This window comes from Eupeodes corollae, chromosome 1 (assembly GCF_945859685.1).
Source record: "Eupeodes corollae chromosome 1, idEupCoro1.1, whole genome shotgun sequence".
NCBI lineage: Eukaryota > Metazoa > Arthropoda > Insecta > Diptera > Syrphidae > Eupeodes > Eupeodes corollae.
The window spans coordinates 260,083,673-260,101,425 of NC_079147.1; the positions used below are offsets into that span (position 1 = coordinate 260,083,673).

General features: G+C 30.3%; 1 protein-coding gene across 3 annotated transcripts in view; it reads right to left on the bottom strand.

Annotated features, from left to right (window-relative positions):
- LOC129953815 (failed axon connections) overlaps positions 1–17,753 on the bottom strand; it is a 150,208-nt gene that overhangs the window by 11,285 nt on the left and 121,170 nt on the right. For all 3 annotated transcript variants that reach the window (XR_008782589.1, XM_056067299.1, XM_056067298.1), the window contains exon 2: positions 1,534–1,872. Coding sequence is in view for 2 of the 3 variants with exons in the window: in XM_056067299.1 (XP_055923274.1) it covers positions 1,534–1,872 (339 nt within the window). In the remaining variant the exon portion in view is untranslated. The remainder of the gene's footprint in view (positions 1–1,533; positions 1,873–17,753) is intronic.

Here is a 17,753-nt window from a genome sequence, read left to right on the forward strand (position 1 = left end):
ATGCCAACCAAAGGTGATGTTATTTTTCAAACAAAGTTCGTTTAAAAATGTATGTCAATACATTCATAACATGTTTTCGAGATTTTAAAGTAGGAGGTAATGGCCTTAGGTACAACTTGACTGACATAAGTGCTTTGTTGTGGATTCAATAGTGTCTGTCAAGATTGTATCTAGCGTCTTTTTCTATGGCAAATATTTCTGCCAGAAAACATAAGTGAAGACTTTGGAAGAGGATACAATTTTGAATACAAAATCATTTTGAGTACAAAATCATAGGAAGTGGTGATTTGTATTTTTGGATTAATAGCTGCTCCAATATGTGTCGCTTTTTGCAAAAATTCAAACCACCCAAGGTTCTACAGAAGGAAATAAAACCTTAAAAACATAGTGATTTTAGGTATGTGAAACCTTTGTAGGAATCAAATTTTTGATTTGGCTTTACCATAGATGGATTTATTTAACTCTCTGAGTCTTTTTATTGGTTTATTTTCTGGAGCTTTTGTTGGATACCACCACCGCACCGGTCCTTTTTATTAAGTTTATGACTAGCGCGTTTTGTTGCTGCTGCTGCGAACCCCAAGTCCCTTCAAAATAAGTTCAAAACTACACAATATGTGGTATTGAAAAAGTAAGAAGAAATAATAATAAACAAATAAGCAATTTTCAAAGCATTTTGTTTTTTGTTTGAAGTTAGATATTCAGTGTTAAGGTCGTATTTTTGTTGTGTGATATTGTTTACAAAAAACAAAATAAATTAATTGTGTGTTTTTGAAGTGTTCATATCATTTAACATCTACTCCTGTTGATGTTGCTGCTGCTACTTTTAAAGCTACATAAAAGCCAAGTATACGCTTAAGCTCATTAAAAAAAAAGAAGTAAAATACCATAATCACCCGCACTAAAAGCAAATTCGAATAAATAACAAATAAAAAAGAAGAGCAAATAAAACACATAATTTTTAACATAAGAACAAGAATAAATTAACATAAAAATAAAAGAAGAAAATATACTACATCACCGTTAATGAGCTAGAAAAATCGCCAAAAATCCCGTGAAATTAAAAGCAGAAGTTAAAAGCGAATGTGTACGAGCATAAAGCACTCTTTTTGTTGCTGTTGTTGTTATGATTTCTTACTTAAAGCTTTGTTTACACTTTTCGGTTTTGTGCTGTGTGTGCTGCTGCTGTTGATTTTTGTATTGTTTTTATTTATATACTTCGTGTTTTGTTTAAATTTTAAGCGTTAAATATTTAAAAAAATAAAGCGCTCGCAAATTAAGAAAATATCATAAAAATACAAAACAAAATAAAATAAAAAAAATAAAATCAACAAAACAACCAACAAAACCAAAAAGTGTACATATTTGTGTAATGTTTGTGCACCACAACATAATACATATTTTTTTAAAACAAATTCAAAGAAATAATACCAAAAAAAGAAATACAAAATGAGATAAAATTGATGATTTGATTTGGGCAGGAGGAAAGGATAGCGAGTTTTTTTTTGTATTTTTGATTTTTATGTTGGTACAAACCTTGCGGCCGAATGTTATCTTAAAGAAGAAATTCAAAATTGAATTTGGCCATCTGAGACCCAAGGCATGTTGCAAATTAACTTTGTAACCCTTGAGCACATTATCGGGATATTTGGCACGCCAATAAAAGATAATCCAAATTAAATGATTTTCCAACATTTGAATCATTGCATATGAAACATTGCGTTGTTCTAGAGTAAGGGCGGCATCGAGATCCTTTTCATATTTAGCTGATAATTCTTTGATAATTATGGCTGAGTCGGCAATTTCTTCACCATTAAGCTCAATGAATGGCAATTGTCCTTTTTTGGAACGGAAGCGCATTTTGTGATCGACATTCTGTAAGAAAAAAAAGAAGGAAGTTAGTAAAGTTCAACTAATGATTAAAATTTAGAAATGTTTCCGAAGATTGATGTTATTCAGAAGAGTGAGAACTTAAAAAGCTATTTTTTAATACCAAACCAAAAGAATCATCCTTAGTGGTTTCGTAAAGTTCTAAGCAAAAGAGTTAAATAAAAACTAATTTAATTTCGAACTGAGAACACTTCAACAATATCTTTTTCTTCTTCTGATGTGAAGTGGGATAAACAAAAAGAATATAAAAGTTTTCGATATCGAGAGGGTATTATTTACATATATTTTCAACAAATAAGATACCATAAACCCAAGGTCTATATTGACAAATTTATATCCGAATAAATCTCTTGACAATTGCAAAGCTACAAAATAAATTTAATAGAATTCTTTCCCCACATCAAGGCATGATGATACCCAAAGTTCACCAAGAATAACACAAACATATTATATTCTCGAAAGGATCCTTAATTGAGATAAGAAAAGGAAAAAAGGAAATCCATATAAATATACATTAGCTGCGAACGACGAATCGAGCCGAGTATATCCTTTTTACATTTTATATTGAGTTCAATGCCCAAAGCCATTTTTATCAATTTTGGTTCGAATATTCATCCTTATCAAGGATCAATGAGCATGCACAATGGGATTTAAATATCTGAAAAAAAATATAATTCTATAATAATCGATGTTCATACCCCCCCCCCAAACATCAGACAATCAATAGAATAGATTATACCAAAGCAATGGAGCCAGACAGAGTCCTTTCCTTTCTTCGAGAATATGTCAAATTTGGTTTCTGCTCTTGTGATAACAAATATGTCTGGAGTCTCTAGAATTTGATTATTGGTTTATTCATGAATGAATTTATAATTTTGTTTATATTGATTGAAAGTCCTAACTCTTTGCTTTTTGTTTTCCCTCGACAATTTAGTCTTAACCTTTGTACTTATGGCAAAAAGTTCACCAAGAAATGTATCCTTATTGAAATTTAAAACCCCTAATTGATTGAAAATCAGTGAAATATTGAATTTCGTTTATTTTGTTGGCTTTAAATTTTTGGAAAACAATGTACCTTCACGTAGGTGAAGACAGCGCACCTGCTGAAATAATGCTATTTCCAAAAATTGCGGTGTCATGTTCTTTTTTCTTATTTTGTTGTGTTTAGGTTTGGTGAATTTTTGATTTATAATTCTATTCATGTAGGTAGGTCTTTTTTTGTTTTTTAAAAGAAAGGCTCTAGGGGGAAGCTCTTGAAAATTTGCAACTCAATGAGTTTATTGTAAAATGGCTTCCTTTTTTGCCTACATTACATTTTACATACATACATATGTACATAATCAGGAATAAAAGGAGGAAGTTTTGGAAAGGTAGGTAGGTACAAGTATAGAATTAAATTCCAAGCCAACTGTGCAGAGGAGACAAATTGCCAACCTAAATTTTTCGGTTAACAAGCTAAAAGACAAAAACAGGACAAAAAAAACGTACATAAATAAAAACCCTTAAGTGGGGGGGAGAGGAGGGAAGAGTGAAGCCTCTTAAATATGCCATATTAGTAAATGGGACTCGTAAGGAACATAAACAAGTCAAACCACAAAGGAGTATTTTTGTTTTTTGTATAATTTGATGATAAGATTTTTTCTTATGCTTTTTGGTAGAAATACAATAAGCGGGTTATATTTTACTTATAATATAAGGAAGACGTGGGTTATTTAGATATAAGAAAAAGGAAGTACAAAATTGTAGTTACACCGCAGATCTTAAATTAAAATATAATGGAGGCGCATTTTAATGATCCTATAGATCCAACATTTTCATTAATTTTTTACAATTCCAGTTTTTAAAGGTTTGAAATAATGAGATAATAGTTTATAATTTACAAAAGTTTTAAACCCTTAGAAGAACATATAGTTGTGGGATTTCAAAGGTGAAAGATTTAAAAAATTAGCTTTATTTACGGCTTTTTCGAAAAAAATAGACTAGTATTTTCACTTATTGATCTAGTTACAAATTTTGTTCATGAAATGTTCGATTTGGTTTAAAGTTTTAAGATATCATTTTTCGGGAAATTCCATATAGGAATATTTTGAGAACATAATTTAAAAAAGGGGGATTTTCTACATTTACTTTTTAGAACTCTACAATCATTTGATTATGTACTTTAGAGATACACATATGGGATGTGGGATTTTCAAACCTTTTTGATGGGATATTGAAAAAAAGAATACCAACTTCAGTAAAAGGTCAGGTTAAGAAATATTTTAGAAAAATCATTTATTTTTGAAAAAATAAACCACTAAAGAGATTTAACTCAACTAACTTTTAAACTTGTTTTAGAGTTTCAAGACATCGATATTTCGGGATATTGGTTTTAATATTCATTCAGTTTTTTTTATGAAATTATTTCATAAATTGGCAAATATTTTTATTTTCCTGGAGATTTAGAAAATCCATTTAGAAATATTTGTAAAATTACAGTTTCTTAACCCTAGAACCCCATCCATTGAATTGATAATATTTTTTAAAAAATTGGCAACACAGGTTCGTTATTTTTTCTGCTCATTTTTAGTTAGTTGTCTCCTGGCTGTTCGAAAGGTAATTAATATAAATAATTAATGCCGGATGCTGTAGCACCCTTGGGTAGTAAAATCGGTAGTATTAAGAACATTTTTCTACCTTCGTTTACAAGTGTTTCTTCCTTTGCATATTCTTTTTTTCTCTAAGAAATATTATGCTTTTATGTTATTTAGTTATAGTGACAAAACGGCGCGTGCAAGTCTACAATAAAACAAAAAGCGGAGTCGGTACATTTGACCAACTTTGCCATAGGTAGGTACTCAGTATCCCGAAAAACTCGGCGCTGGCCATTATGTATGTTTTATGGCCTACTGAATGCAGTGGGTATAGGTTCTGTGATATTACTGAAGTTTAGCTAGGCTGAAAACAAAGACAAAATTCATAACAAAAGAACTTATTTCAAGACTTTAACAATGGGACTTATAACACCTTGGCTTGAAAATCGAAAAAAATAGCCCAGTTTACAGATAAATCTCCGCCAAATGATGAATGCGATTGTGAAGAAACCTGACGTGCCAGAACCACCAGCACCTGACGTATCAAAACAAGCAAGGTGCAGGTTTTGTTCGTACTCCTAGGAAAATTATTAAAAGTCTTGTAATTCAAAAAATATATTGAAGTATAAACCAGGGTGATACAGCACACAGGGTAAGAAAAATCCACTCCAAACATGGGTAGGGTTCTAGGGTTAGAAACCATCAATCGTCAATTTCATTTTTGTAATGTATAAAGGGATTTTTGAACAATGTAAGGCAACTTAACATTTTATGAAAAACTAACTTCAGTTCATTTTTTCGTAAAAATATGGGATATTCAAAAAAAACGTTGGCATATCATCTGAACCCTCAAAGGAATTTAATTTAGATACCCTTGAGATTAGTTTTAGACTTATCAGCATAAAGTATAGGAGATTTTTTTTAGCCGTACATCAAAAATGTAAAATGTCATAATCAACTTTTCTTGGCCCTCCCATTTTTATATTCAAAACTTTAAGACCACTGGTATCACCACTTACATCCTCACTGTTTTTTTAACGCTCACAATGTGTTCAAGCAAGTAAGTTGTTTTAAACACCTCACAAAACTTAAGATACTTTTAAAAATCGACATGAAAAATCAACTAGTTTGATTTTTCAATTCTTATTACAACTGTCAAAAACCAATTGATAGTTAAAAATATCGAAGTTTTTAGTAAGTCTAACAAGAAAATTAATAAAGATTGTTTTAAATTGGAAATGCTGCTGCTTTTATATTCATAAAAGAAAAGTTTATTCTTTTATCTTTAAATCTTTAAATTTCAATATTTATCAACTATCAAAAGTCAGTTAAAACTAGAAATAAGGGAACAATTTTAGAAACATTTGATTACTTTTTCGGAGGATGTAGTTTACCAATTTTCTTCAAAAACCTTACATTTTTCATTTTGAAGTACATTTAAAAAGTTAGCCCCTTTACCGACTAGAGCCCTAATAAAAAGGTTATTCCTGTTAGCCTAATAATCCTACTCTGGTTATTTATTAAAAAAGAAAAAGACATTTCATTTTTAATTAAATTTTCAAGTTCAACCAATTGAGAGAGGGAGAGAGAAAGAGGATTAGGAAAAAGAATTTCAAAACCCAAATATTAATTTCAACATATACGGCAGCCGTTACATTGTTAAAACAAGAGCCATCAACCACACTATTAAAAATAAAAATCCATCAAACCCTACCCTTCCAAACAAAAAGAAAAAAACCCACTTACCACTTTACCCGCAATACTTAAAATAAAGAAGTCATCATTTGTACAAGGTTCACGTTATGCTTTTAATAAAATAATTTTCAACCCCTTTTTTTTTCAAAATATAAGAGCTAAATAATTTTTGGTAGAAAATTTGAAAATTTTTAACCAATTTATACATTCAGCATCGTTATACCCACTTTTTAGTGGGTTTTATATATATATTTTTTAAATTCTTTAATTTGAAGTGTTGTGTTATATTTGAATTGAAAATTGAACCAAAAAATATACATACATGACGAAAGTTATTTCGACTTCAAAATAAATATGAAGGGGGAAACTTTTTATCTTTTTGTATATTGGCATTGAAGTGTAATCGTATTTCACCATTAGAATGGATATTACATTAATTTATTCACACTTTGTAAGAAATAAGGAAACGAAAAAAGGGAGGGTTGTCGTTTGAAAGAGGGAGATGGAGAGAAAGGAAAAACAGATGAGGGATGGTGAAATGGTATTGTTCAAAAATGTAGAACAATTAAACCATTGAAATGAAATGATGGTGGATGAGATGGTGATGATGATGAAATATGAAACAAAGGAAGAAGTGTAAAAAGATGGTGATTTTCCGGAATAACTGATGCACAACCTACGATTAAAAACTGAGAAGGAGCAATGTTGAAATCACATTAAACACATATACATAAATTATTGATTTTTGTTTGTTTGAAGTTTTGAAAATTTAAAACAAAATTCAGTCATGGTGTCAGATTTTTAAAGGTTAGAGTAAAATCTAACAACTCTGAGATGTTAATTTCTTAATTTGTTTTGTAGTACCCAAAGCAACACACATATATTATTTATTTCTAGAGATGTTTCGACATTGAGAAGAAACTAATTTTTAAAATTTAGTAAACATTTTTGGTAGAGGTAGGTTCAAATGTTCAATTTGTTTGTTTTAAATGCAAATCAGGTATTTAGGTATTTTCTAAACAACAGATAACCAACATAAAAAATCTGTATTCCATTTACCAAAAAAGTATTGGAAGGGATTTCAAAATAACTTAAAATGTAATCATAAAACAATACAGTTGAGAAATAAAGCATTAAATAAAATCCAAGCAAGATGAAAACCATTAATTTAACTTTGGAGAACTATTTCATATCAACTTGACAGATAAATTGAGTTTGCTAAAACTTAAAGGAGACCGACAATATAAGATCAGCTTTTTTGAGGAGAACATTTATTTCAGGAATAATATTTGCCCTGTAAATTTTGAATAAGAGAATTTTGAAGACATTACACTTTTTAACAAAAATATCATTTGCAAAAAAAAAAATATAAGGTAGGGAAAGGTAATAGAAATTAGCCAATTAGTTGTTTAAAGTTGATAATATTCTTTAATTGACAAGTTGTCAAATTTTTTAGTACTGGCTTACGTTAGGACTAATATATTATGAGGCTCAGGGAAAAGATTTTGCTGACCTAAACTTGACGATTGATTATAATCCGAACGACAACAATAACCTTTCACAAAGTTTTTAGGTACATTCTTCTACGACTGTCCCTTAGAACTGTAATTAATGAGTCAATAACTTGGTTACCTCTTTAAATCATTTAATTCAACGTTTTTTTTTTTTTGTTGAACCATTTCTTCAACACTTCATTTGTAATTGTTTAAATAAACTGTTTGCAATAAATATTCAAACAAAAAAAAATACAAAAAGAAATAGCTGTACCGACTCTCAAAACTATAAAACTACACCTTGGGCGTTGGAATCATGTTTTTGAACGCAATAATTACTACTGGTTAAGACAAAAATGTATGAATTAACTTCTTGCTTGTAGAACGCGTTTGTTAATTTGGGTTTTTAATATTGCATTTGGACTATTATTAATTGAAAATCAAATTTTTGAAAAGCAATGATTTATTAAAATTTTGTGAAAATTGAAGAGACAAATATGCTTTTAACTTCTGAAATTAAGTCGAAACCGCACATTTTTTACTAGTATTCTTGACAAATTGAAGAATTTGTGTTCTTTCAATACCCAGTGCACCCTTCTTCAAAAAAAAAAATTCAACTACAAAAGCTGCACTTCCAGCAATTCCCATCAGTGTACCCTTGAGCTTGATTTTGGACGTGAGATTTTTTTTAAAGCCGCACATCAAGAACGTGGAATTATCTACACAAGTTTTTCTATTTATTTATTGAATTTGTTAAACAAACTAACGTTAGAACTTAAGGCTAATATTACATTTATTCTTAGATTTATAGATTTACAATGCTTTAAGCAATTTGCAAAAAAAGGAACCTAAACTGAAGTGTTAAACAAATTTACTTTAAATGTTTTACTTTTAAAATCATCGCTTACGGAATATACCAAAAAGTAATACTTGTTGTAAACTGAAATCATTTGGTTGGGGGGACTGTTTTTACCATAGTTCGATCTGCTTCATGTAGGACGTAAAGGAACTTGTCTTCTAATACTTAAACGGCAATAAATAAAATTTGATTGTTCCAAAATTGATGGTGATATGGCTGACTCATTGATTAATTTTATAATTAAGCACAGCTGAGTGGATGTACTCTCTGTGTTTAAAAAACGTTGGAAGATTTATGAGCGTGAGCCTATGATTGTACGTTGAAAGTTCGAGCTTCTTGGACCATGGGAAGAAACGGAGGCAGAAGGGCATGAATTTTCTTTGTACTCCTTCTATTCTGTTTATATGGACTGAATAAAAGGGAGGCCATATTATGCAGCCATATTTCAATATTAGTCTTACAAATGTTATATAAAGATGTGAAAACCGTTTTATGAATCCGAGTGTCTTATTTCTTTTTTTAATAATATAGTCATAATGATTTGTAAAAGTTAATTTTGAGTCAAGAATAATACCTACGTCAGAGAAAATAGAGAGTTTAGTCAAATAAGAAGAGTCTAATTGATAATTGAAAGTCAAAACATTTTGTTTGCGTGTAAAACATTTTGATTTACATTTGTCTATGTTTAGTAAAAGCTTATTTACATATAGAACATCATTCTCGGAAACTATTTAGATCCTCCTGTAGGAGTAAACAGTCGTCAAGTGAGTCAATACGTTTGAAAATTTTAATGCCATCAGCGTAAATTAAAAGAGATGAGTGTTTAAAAATAGAAGGTAAGTCGTTAACGTACAAAATAAACAGTAAAGAACCTAAGTGGCTACCTTGTGGTACGCCAGAGTTGGTATAAAAATATGATGACCGCTCATTCCTAAAAACTACGCTAACAAGTTTATCGTTAAAGCCTTGGGATTTAAGTTTGGAAGTTAATGTTTTATGGCACAATTTATCAAAGGCCTTACTGAAGTCTGTGAAAACACAGTCAACTTGTTTCCGTTTTTCAAACGAATCTAAGCAAAAAGAACTGTAATAAAAGAGGTTAGTAACTGTTGACTTATTTTGAACAAAATCATGTTGACTGTCACAAATTATAGACTTACAATTAAACCATATGATTTTACAAATAATGGACTCAAATAACTCAGGGATGACGGACAGTTTTGCAATGGGACGATCAATTTTTTATTTCATTCTTACTACCCTTTTTATGTATCGGTGTTATGTACGAACTCTTCCAAATTTTTGGAAAAATTGGTGATTTGAGCGATTCATTAAAAAGAATATGAAGATGATAGGATAAATAGGACGCGAATTTTTTCAAAATATAAGAAGGTACACCATCTGGACCAGGTCTATAACAAACGTCAAGTTCTGAAGCATTGCGAACGATTTCATATTCAGAGATTCAAAGACTAATTGAATTCAAGTTTTAATATTATACATTTTAAAAAACAATGTGCATCAATAACTCCTCCTAGACTCTTCGCTATTTTCAAAAATTCACACTATGTTTAAACATGCAAAATGTTATTATAACCTCTCTAGTGTGAGCAAATAATTTATGAAATGAAATAAATATTTTTTCAGACTGTCGATTTCAAATAATGACGTTTACTTTAGTTACTTTAGATTACTTAGCGTGAAGTAAAAAATGAACGCTTTTGAAAAATCTATCGACTTACCTACAAGTCTCTTTAAACCATTACCTTTTTGAGTTATTTTTTTTTTCAAAAACAAAAACGTTATAAATTTAACATAAAGGTACATTAGCATATACATTCTTGAGTTACTCAAAATTTATTCATAATTTTTCAAATCAAAAATTAAAATGCAAAAGCACTTAAGTAGGTATGAAATCCACTTTCATCACAAATTAAGAGTGAAGAATCCTAAGTAGGTATAAGTAAGTACCTACATAAATTTTGATCTCATCATTATCATGTCAATCTGTCTTCAAAATAAAAAAATGTAATAAAATAACAGCCATTTTGCTTATAGGTACATGAAAAGTTTCTTAACTGAATATACAAACTTTTCAAATCCTATTAATCTTCACCTATCTCCTCAAAAAGAAAAGTGAGTAAAGAAAAAGAAAGGTTATTCCTTCTCGAAAAGAAAATAAATCAAAAAAATACCCTAATCATCATCCCATCATCTGTTACCTTATTTTGTACATACATTCAAATTTTTTTTAACCTAAATCAATCTTTTCTTTTTTTTGTGTTCTAAATTCCACAAAACGAAGAAGAAAAATTTCAGTGAACTCAGATTTTAAGCAAAGTAAAAAATTCTGAATTATTTTTTTTTCAATTTTTTTAGTAGGACGACGCCCTTTTGCTGTGATGTCTCTCAAATTGAAAAACCAAACCCCAGTTGCAGCATGAGGAGATTCAAAATCTCCCCATTTGTCCATATATTCCAAACTAAACCAAACCAATACACAATCTACAGTGTGGTGAGTTCTCTATTGAGCATAGCAGCATCAGAGCAGGAGCATTGATTTGCACAAAACTGCTCCATCATTTTCCTAAGTCCAAAGTTAACAAACCCCAGGGAATTCGCTGGACCCAAACGAAAAAGAAAGGACATTGGCCACGTGGTTTTGTATAAATTAAACCTTCGTTCATCCAAGAATGAGATGATGATGATGATAATTTTCTGTTATTTTTTCTAGAAATAAATAGAATAGGTACCTCCACCTCCCCCTTTCTACACAACACAGAAAATATATGTACATAAATATTTATAAAATGAGGAAGTGAATCACGATTGTGGCGCCATCTGTTGAAGAACAATATAATTGTATGTAGTTATGCGTGAATGGGCAGTTTTCTTCTTCCTTAAACCATGTCGCCATCGGAATATAATTTGCATGTAAAATATTTTGTTGTTACAAGTCTTGGATGCTAAAGAATCCACCAGAAGCAGCCGCCACCCTCAAAATGGCAACAAAAATGGGGAGGGTGGGGGGTAGTGAGGAAAGGATATTTTTGCACGAGAAAAGTCGTCGAGTTAGAGAGAACCATGTTTTTATTTATCGTCATAAATTTAAATTTAAACAAAAAAAGCATTTATTGCATGTTTTTAACCGTTTTAAAAAATCGCCTTCCCTTGCATTTTTACATCCCTTCTCGTCACACCCCAACCCTTTGAAGAAAATTAAATTTAATTGTGTATGTGAGCGCATTTCATGCGGAAGTTCTGTACACACACTCGGATGAATGGATGATAAGCGCCCTTAGCAACAAGCTCTAATTTTCCACCAGTGATTATGAGAAACAAGAGTACAAATGGAAGAGAGAGAGAAAGAGAAAAAAAAGTGGAAACCAAGGAAGGAAAGGACAAAAATGAGAAGGGAAGATGAAGAAGGAATACAAATACCTAGTTTAATGAGAAGGAAGTATAATACTCCATATTGTCTTGAAAAACGTCCTAATTATACGAAAAAGGGGAGAAAATAGGCATATCATACTTTGCCTTTCTTTGTTTATCCTCCTCTCGAACTCAAAACTCGTAGAATTTCAAACAATCAACAGGATTTTTATGGATTCGAAACAAAATACCAAAAATGGAGTTGAATTCTGGAATCGATTAAAATCCCACTTCTGATTTGTACATAATTCGGAGGAAAGTTCCTGAGAGCAGTGCTCCGATGCGGGTTCCTTCTCGTTCCCTAGTATAGAGACACACAACTGAGGCGTTGTCCTTTTTTGCATGTTCCATTCCACAGGTTTCTCATTTATATATATAGAACAATTTGGAATTTCGAAAAACAGGGAAGAAGAAAAAAGCTTTTAAATTTAAAGCTTTTTTTCGTATGCAAGTAAAATCCATCTCATATGAAAACTTATGTTAGTGGGCAGAGGGGGTAGAATAAGATTGAAATTTTGTGTTGTTGTAATTTCGCCGGTATATTGTCTGGCAGTGCCTTCGATTATGTCTCACAATCTTTTTTTTTTAAGCTTTAATTGCAGTGATTAAATATGCCGCGCCGCAGTGGGAGTCGAGAAAAATGCGCCTTACCATTTAGGGAAAAAATATCCTGAGGGTTGGTTATGGTCGATGGTGAGTGAACAAGGCTTGGCGACGACGACGACGTCGGAAATTATACCAAGCATACGGTTACACGTGTTTCGATTTTTACGTTACTCAAAAGTAACAAGACAAAAAGAGGGTGATTTGAGTAATTTGTTACTTTCGACGCGACGACCGACAACGATTACGACTGCCTGCCTGGCTGCACGAATACAGATAACAAATGTAAATTTCTGCTTCGGAGATATCATGACGAAAAGAAATAAAGAAATATATTTGCCGGTTATATGAACAAATTAATAATAATATACGTAACAATATTTTAACACGTTTTACCACATCAAAACCTAAAACCAAACCAGCAGCTGGCATCAAGAAAGATTGATTGGAAATAATTAATTCAACAATATACCTAGTCATTAATTTTTCCAAACTCAAAATATATGATTAAGAAATTTGTTTGGTTGCACATTGAATTTTTGAAATATGTATAAACCAAAAAACAGTCTTCGATGATAGAAGAGAGAATATTGTGTCCATGTTTGGAATAATAAATGAGATACTGGAATGGGCTATTTTGAACTTTTCCGAAGCAATATGGTTTGGTTAATAATGGCTTCTAATAAAAACTTTTTTTCTGATCCTGATCCATGAGATTTTCATCAAATGAATAATGGTATCTTAAATCGGAAAGACGATGATGGTTGATTTGGGATGATATACTTTAGGCGGAGATAGATACAACATCAAGGATTAAAACGGACGCAGGATTAAACATCACAGTTTTGACAGTCTTTGGGACTTTGGTTATTTTTTTTTCTTTCAACCCTACTTTCAAGTTTTGTGTTTGGAATAAATTTGTATTTGAAAATAAATTGAGTGACAGGTTACAAGAGAAAGAAACGTGATTTGTTTGCAAAAGTGTGCGGTAAAGGTTGAAGTGTTAAGAAAAAAATGGATTTTAAAAGATTAACCCTCATAATTTTCTATCATATTTTTTTTTGTACTGATGTGTTGGATTTAAATTAAGCATTTTAGAATTTATGCAAATCAGACAACTTAGACAGTAAAAGTTGGAAAAATTAGATATAAATCCAAAGATTTCACAATCTTTAAAGACATGATTAGGATTTGAACTCAAAGTCCAAGTGCATTAGTGAAATTTATCTTAAAATTATGATTATTTGAATATTTTGATACTTTCATAACTTTTGAATAAATTACAATTACCTTTTGAAAAGTGTACAATCTGGATATGAATATATAGAAGTATTTAAATTGAAAGGGGTTAAGCATCAAAAATAAGATCCAAAATAGGTTTATTACATTGGTATCATCTGGTTTCTATTCAATTAGAGATATTATTTTAATCATATTTAAAACTTGTATTTGTTTAACTAAACTGGTCTGAAGCCACTTTTTTTTCAATTAACCAAAAAAAAACAAAAGAGATCAAAGAAGATTCTGAATAAATTATTTTTTCAACCTCTTCATTCTATTCTATTCTATTCTATTCTATTCTCTTCTATTCTATTCTATTCTATTCTATTCTATTCTATTCTATTCTATTCTATTCTATTCTATTCTATTCTATTCTATTCTATTCTATTCTATTCTATTCTATTCTATTCTATTCTATTCTATTCTATTCTATTCTATTCTATTCTATTCTATTCTATTCTATTCTATTCTATTCTATTCTATTCTATTCTATTCTATTCTATTCTATTCTATTCTATTCTATTCTATTCTATTCTATTCTATTCTATTCTATTCTATTCTATTCTATTCTATTCTATTCTATTCTATTCTATTCTATTCTATTCTATTCTATTCTATTCTATTCTATTCTATTCTATTCTATTCTATTCTATTCTATTCTATTCTATTCTATTCTATTACTTTATATTCTATTCTATTAATTTATATTCTATTCTATTACTTTATATTCTACTCTATTACTTTACATTCTATTCTATTACTTCATATTTTATTCTATTGTTTTACTATCTATTCTAATTGAGGTTACTAACACTTTAAGATAAAAATATATGAAGATTTTAAATCATAATTGTCAATATTATTAAATTTTGGTAGTCACGCTTCGAACAGATTATTTTATAAAAAATAATAAAAGTCTAAGTCACCAAGAACACAAGTTCATGCTTTTTAGGTAGAATAAAGTTAATTAGCCTTCTGCTTGTAACTTGATTTTTCGTCAATCAATATTCGCCATAATCAAATAAAAACACACTCATGTTACATTTTTAATATTTTCTAGTATGTTCCTAAATAGGCATACCTTCATTTGTATATGTTTATATGAAATAAGTTCCCTGCTTCCTGTAATTTCATCCCTTAAAGAACTTAATTTCCATACTATAATTACATATTCTCATTATAATTTTCTAAATTAGACTCACGAGTTTTAATGGGGGAAAAATATTTTCAACCTAATTTACCGACATACAATGATGAAGCAAATTTCATCAAAGCGAATTTCAGTATGGAATTATTTAATATGTCAAAATTGTAATTACCAAGAATCAATGCAATAATATTACATTGCATTATTTCCATATTTCCACGAAAGGACATCCTTATCTTGTATGTAAAGCTCCTTCTTTTTATTTTTCTAAAAAAGACTCGATGTTGTGAAGAATAGGTATCTATATAAAACTTCTTTAAGTATATTTTCTTAATAAAACCAACTGAAAGTCCTTTTACTACGAGCAGTACTAACTTATCTTTTTGGCAAAAATCAAAATAAAAGACGAATATACAAAATGTTAAATACTTTACGAAAAGTATCCTTGCACCAAAAGCAATAGAAGCTTCTTTTACATTCCTTCTTATTTGATGCTTACTCCAAAGTCCAATTCTTTTGAATATACTTTCTTTCTTTTATCTAAGGACAACAACAAAATCAGAATCAACAACAACAAAATATACATACAAATATAATAAAATATTCATTTGCACAAATTTGGTTTATGTCCTCGGGGTGTAAAAATGAAGAAAATAAAAACCAACTTCAAGGATAAAACATAAAATATACACCACCGCCCGACATAGAACTTCTCTTTTTTTAACTTCATTTTTTCGTCCTTTCTTACATTTTTCGTCAATTGCAATTTTTCTTTTGTGTTTAATTTTCGCTCCTTAGGGCAACAAAAAAATAAAGAAGAAATAAACATAAGCAACACAAAGAACATTGAAAAACTCTCAAAACATCAGAATATAATTTTTTTGTGAGCAAAAAAAAATGCATTTTTCAACAGATTTTTCAACATCTTGCATAAATAAGGATTTTGAAAAGACACAGAAGCAAAAATAAGGAGTTAGTGTACATGAAACTCAAAAGAAAGAAAAAAAACAAAGTAAATTAAATGCAGTTGCAAAAAGAGTTAGTTGCGAAAAAGTTTATTTAAATAAAAATTCCATTTCGAGTTCGGGTGTTATTTGAATAAAACTGGAGATGATGCACAATGTAGAAGTACATGGGCGGATTTAAATGTAAAAAGACTAAGTTTCAGGGCCTTTTGCCATATATCTACATATACAAAGGCGTTTAACTTCAACACCTAAGTGCTAGTTTTTCGTTTACAGGTCTACACGTTTTTCTACTTCAGCCAGTGAGATTATTTAATTTAATCTGATAATGAATATTTAGCATTACAAGTTCTACATTTTATGAAGATATAGCACTCAGTGTTTTCACAACACATATTTTTTTATGCCACAAGTTGAAAAAATTTGATTTTGTTCCGAAAATGGCGCCTTACAAAGAAGATTAAGTTGTTGTTCCGAAAATGTAGCCTTACAAAGAAGATTAAGTTGTTTTAGAGGCATGTTTGAAGTTTTTGAAATAATTTTCAGAAGTTATACATAAAAGTTTAAACAGTAAATATACATTACCGAACACGCCCTCTTTTTTTATAATTTACAGGCACTCAAGGGGTTATGAGCACCATTTATATGCTTATATTTAAACATAGGGCGATCATAAGGAAAATAGGGAACGATTTAAGAGGTGATACCGGTGCACATTGGTTTAAAAGTTCTAAACATCAAAATGGAAGGGGAAAACGGAGTTGGCTAAAGCATTCCACATTCTCGATGTGCGATTTAAGAAAGAATCTCCAAACTTGACAGTACGCCCGAAATTGAGCTCAAGGGTAAACTGATGAGCGTTCCTGGAAGTGCGAGTATTACGGCTGAATCATTTAAGGGGTGCAACTGGCTAAATCGACAGAACATTGTTTGTAAAAATATTGATAAAACAACGAAAGGCATGAAACATTGCGGCCGTCGTCGGTGTTCTAGCGATCATTTTTAAAGTTTTTTTTGTATTCTATCCAAGAGATTTAAACTTGTTTTAGGGGCAGATATTCGAAATATATTCAAGCTTTGGACAGATGGAGGGTTTGTAAATTACAGCTAGATCAGAAGGGTTGAACAATTTCTTGCACCGTCGCACAGTGGTTCCACTCCCGAACAAAGGCGGCCATAATTACTAACTCACTTGATAAAATCTAAAAACGATTGGTCCTAATAGTTTTATTTAAATATAATTTTTTTCTTTATTATGTGTACTTGTTATAGGATGCATGAGTTATTTTGTTCATGAATGGCATTAAGTTTTCCTTAATCTGTTATTTAAACGCAGAAACAACTCTAGGTACCAGTATTCAAATATATTCAGTATACGCTTGGGTGTATGGTCAAGTAAACTTTGCAGTTTGACTTTCAGGATAACATAATTATTTGGTTTGAATTATTTTTTGATACGAAGGCAAAAATTTGGATGACGTATACAAATTAATAATATCCCTAAATAGCAAATGCTGATTTTTTGATAATTTGTTTTCAGTTATTAGTGAAAGCACTTCTTCGATACCTGGTCGTTTTATAGGTGTATTTGAATTATTTTATAAATAATCAACAGCTGAGGAATCCACTTCCGATAAGGTAGCCAATCTTCTTCGTTTTGATCTTTTACTGCTCTCTGCAAAATTTTTGAAAGGTCGCCCAGAAGTTGAAGGTTGCCCCGCAGAAGTTGAAGGTCGCCCCGCAGAAGTTGAATAAGGCAAATAATTGTTATTTTCAGAAATGATGCGTACTTCTTTTGTATTAAACCATCCTGAATAA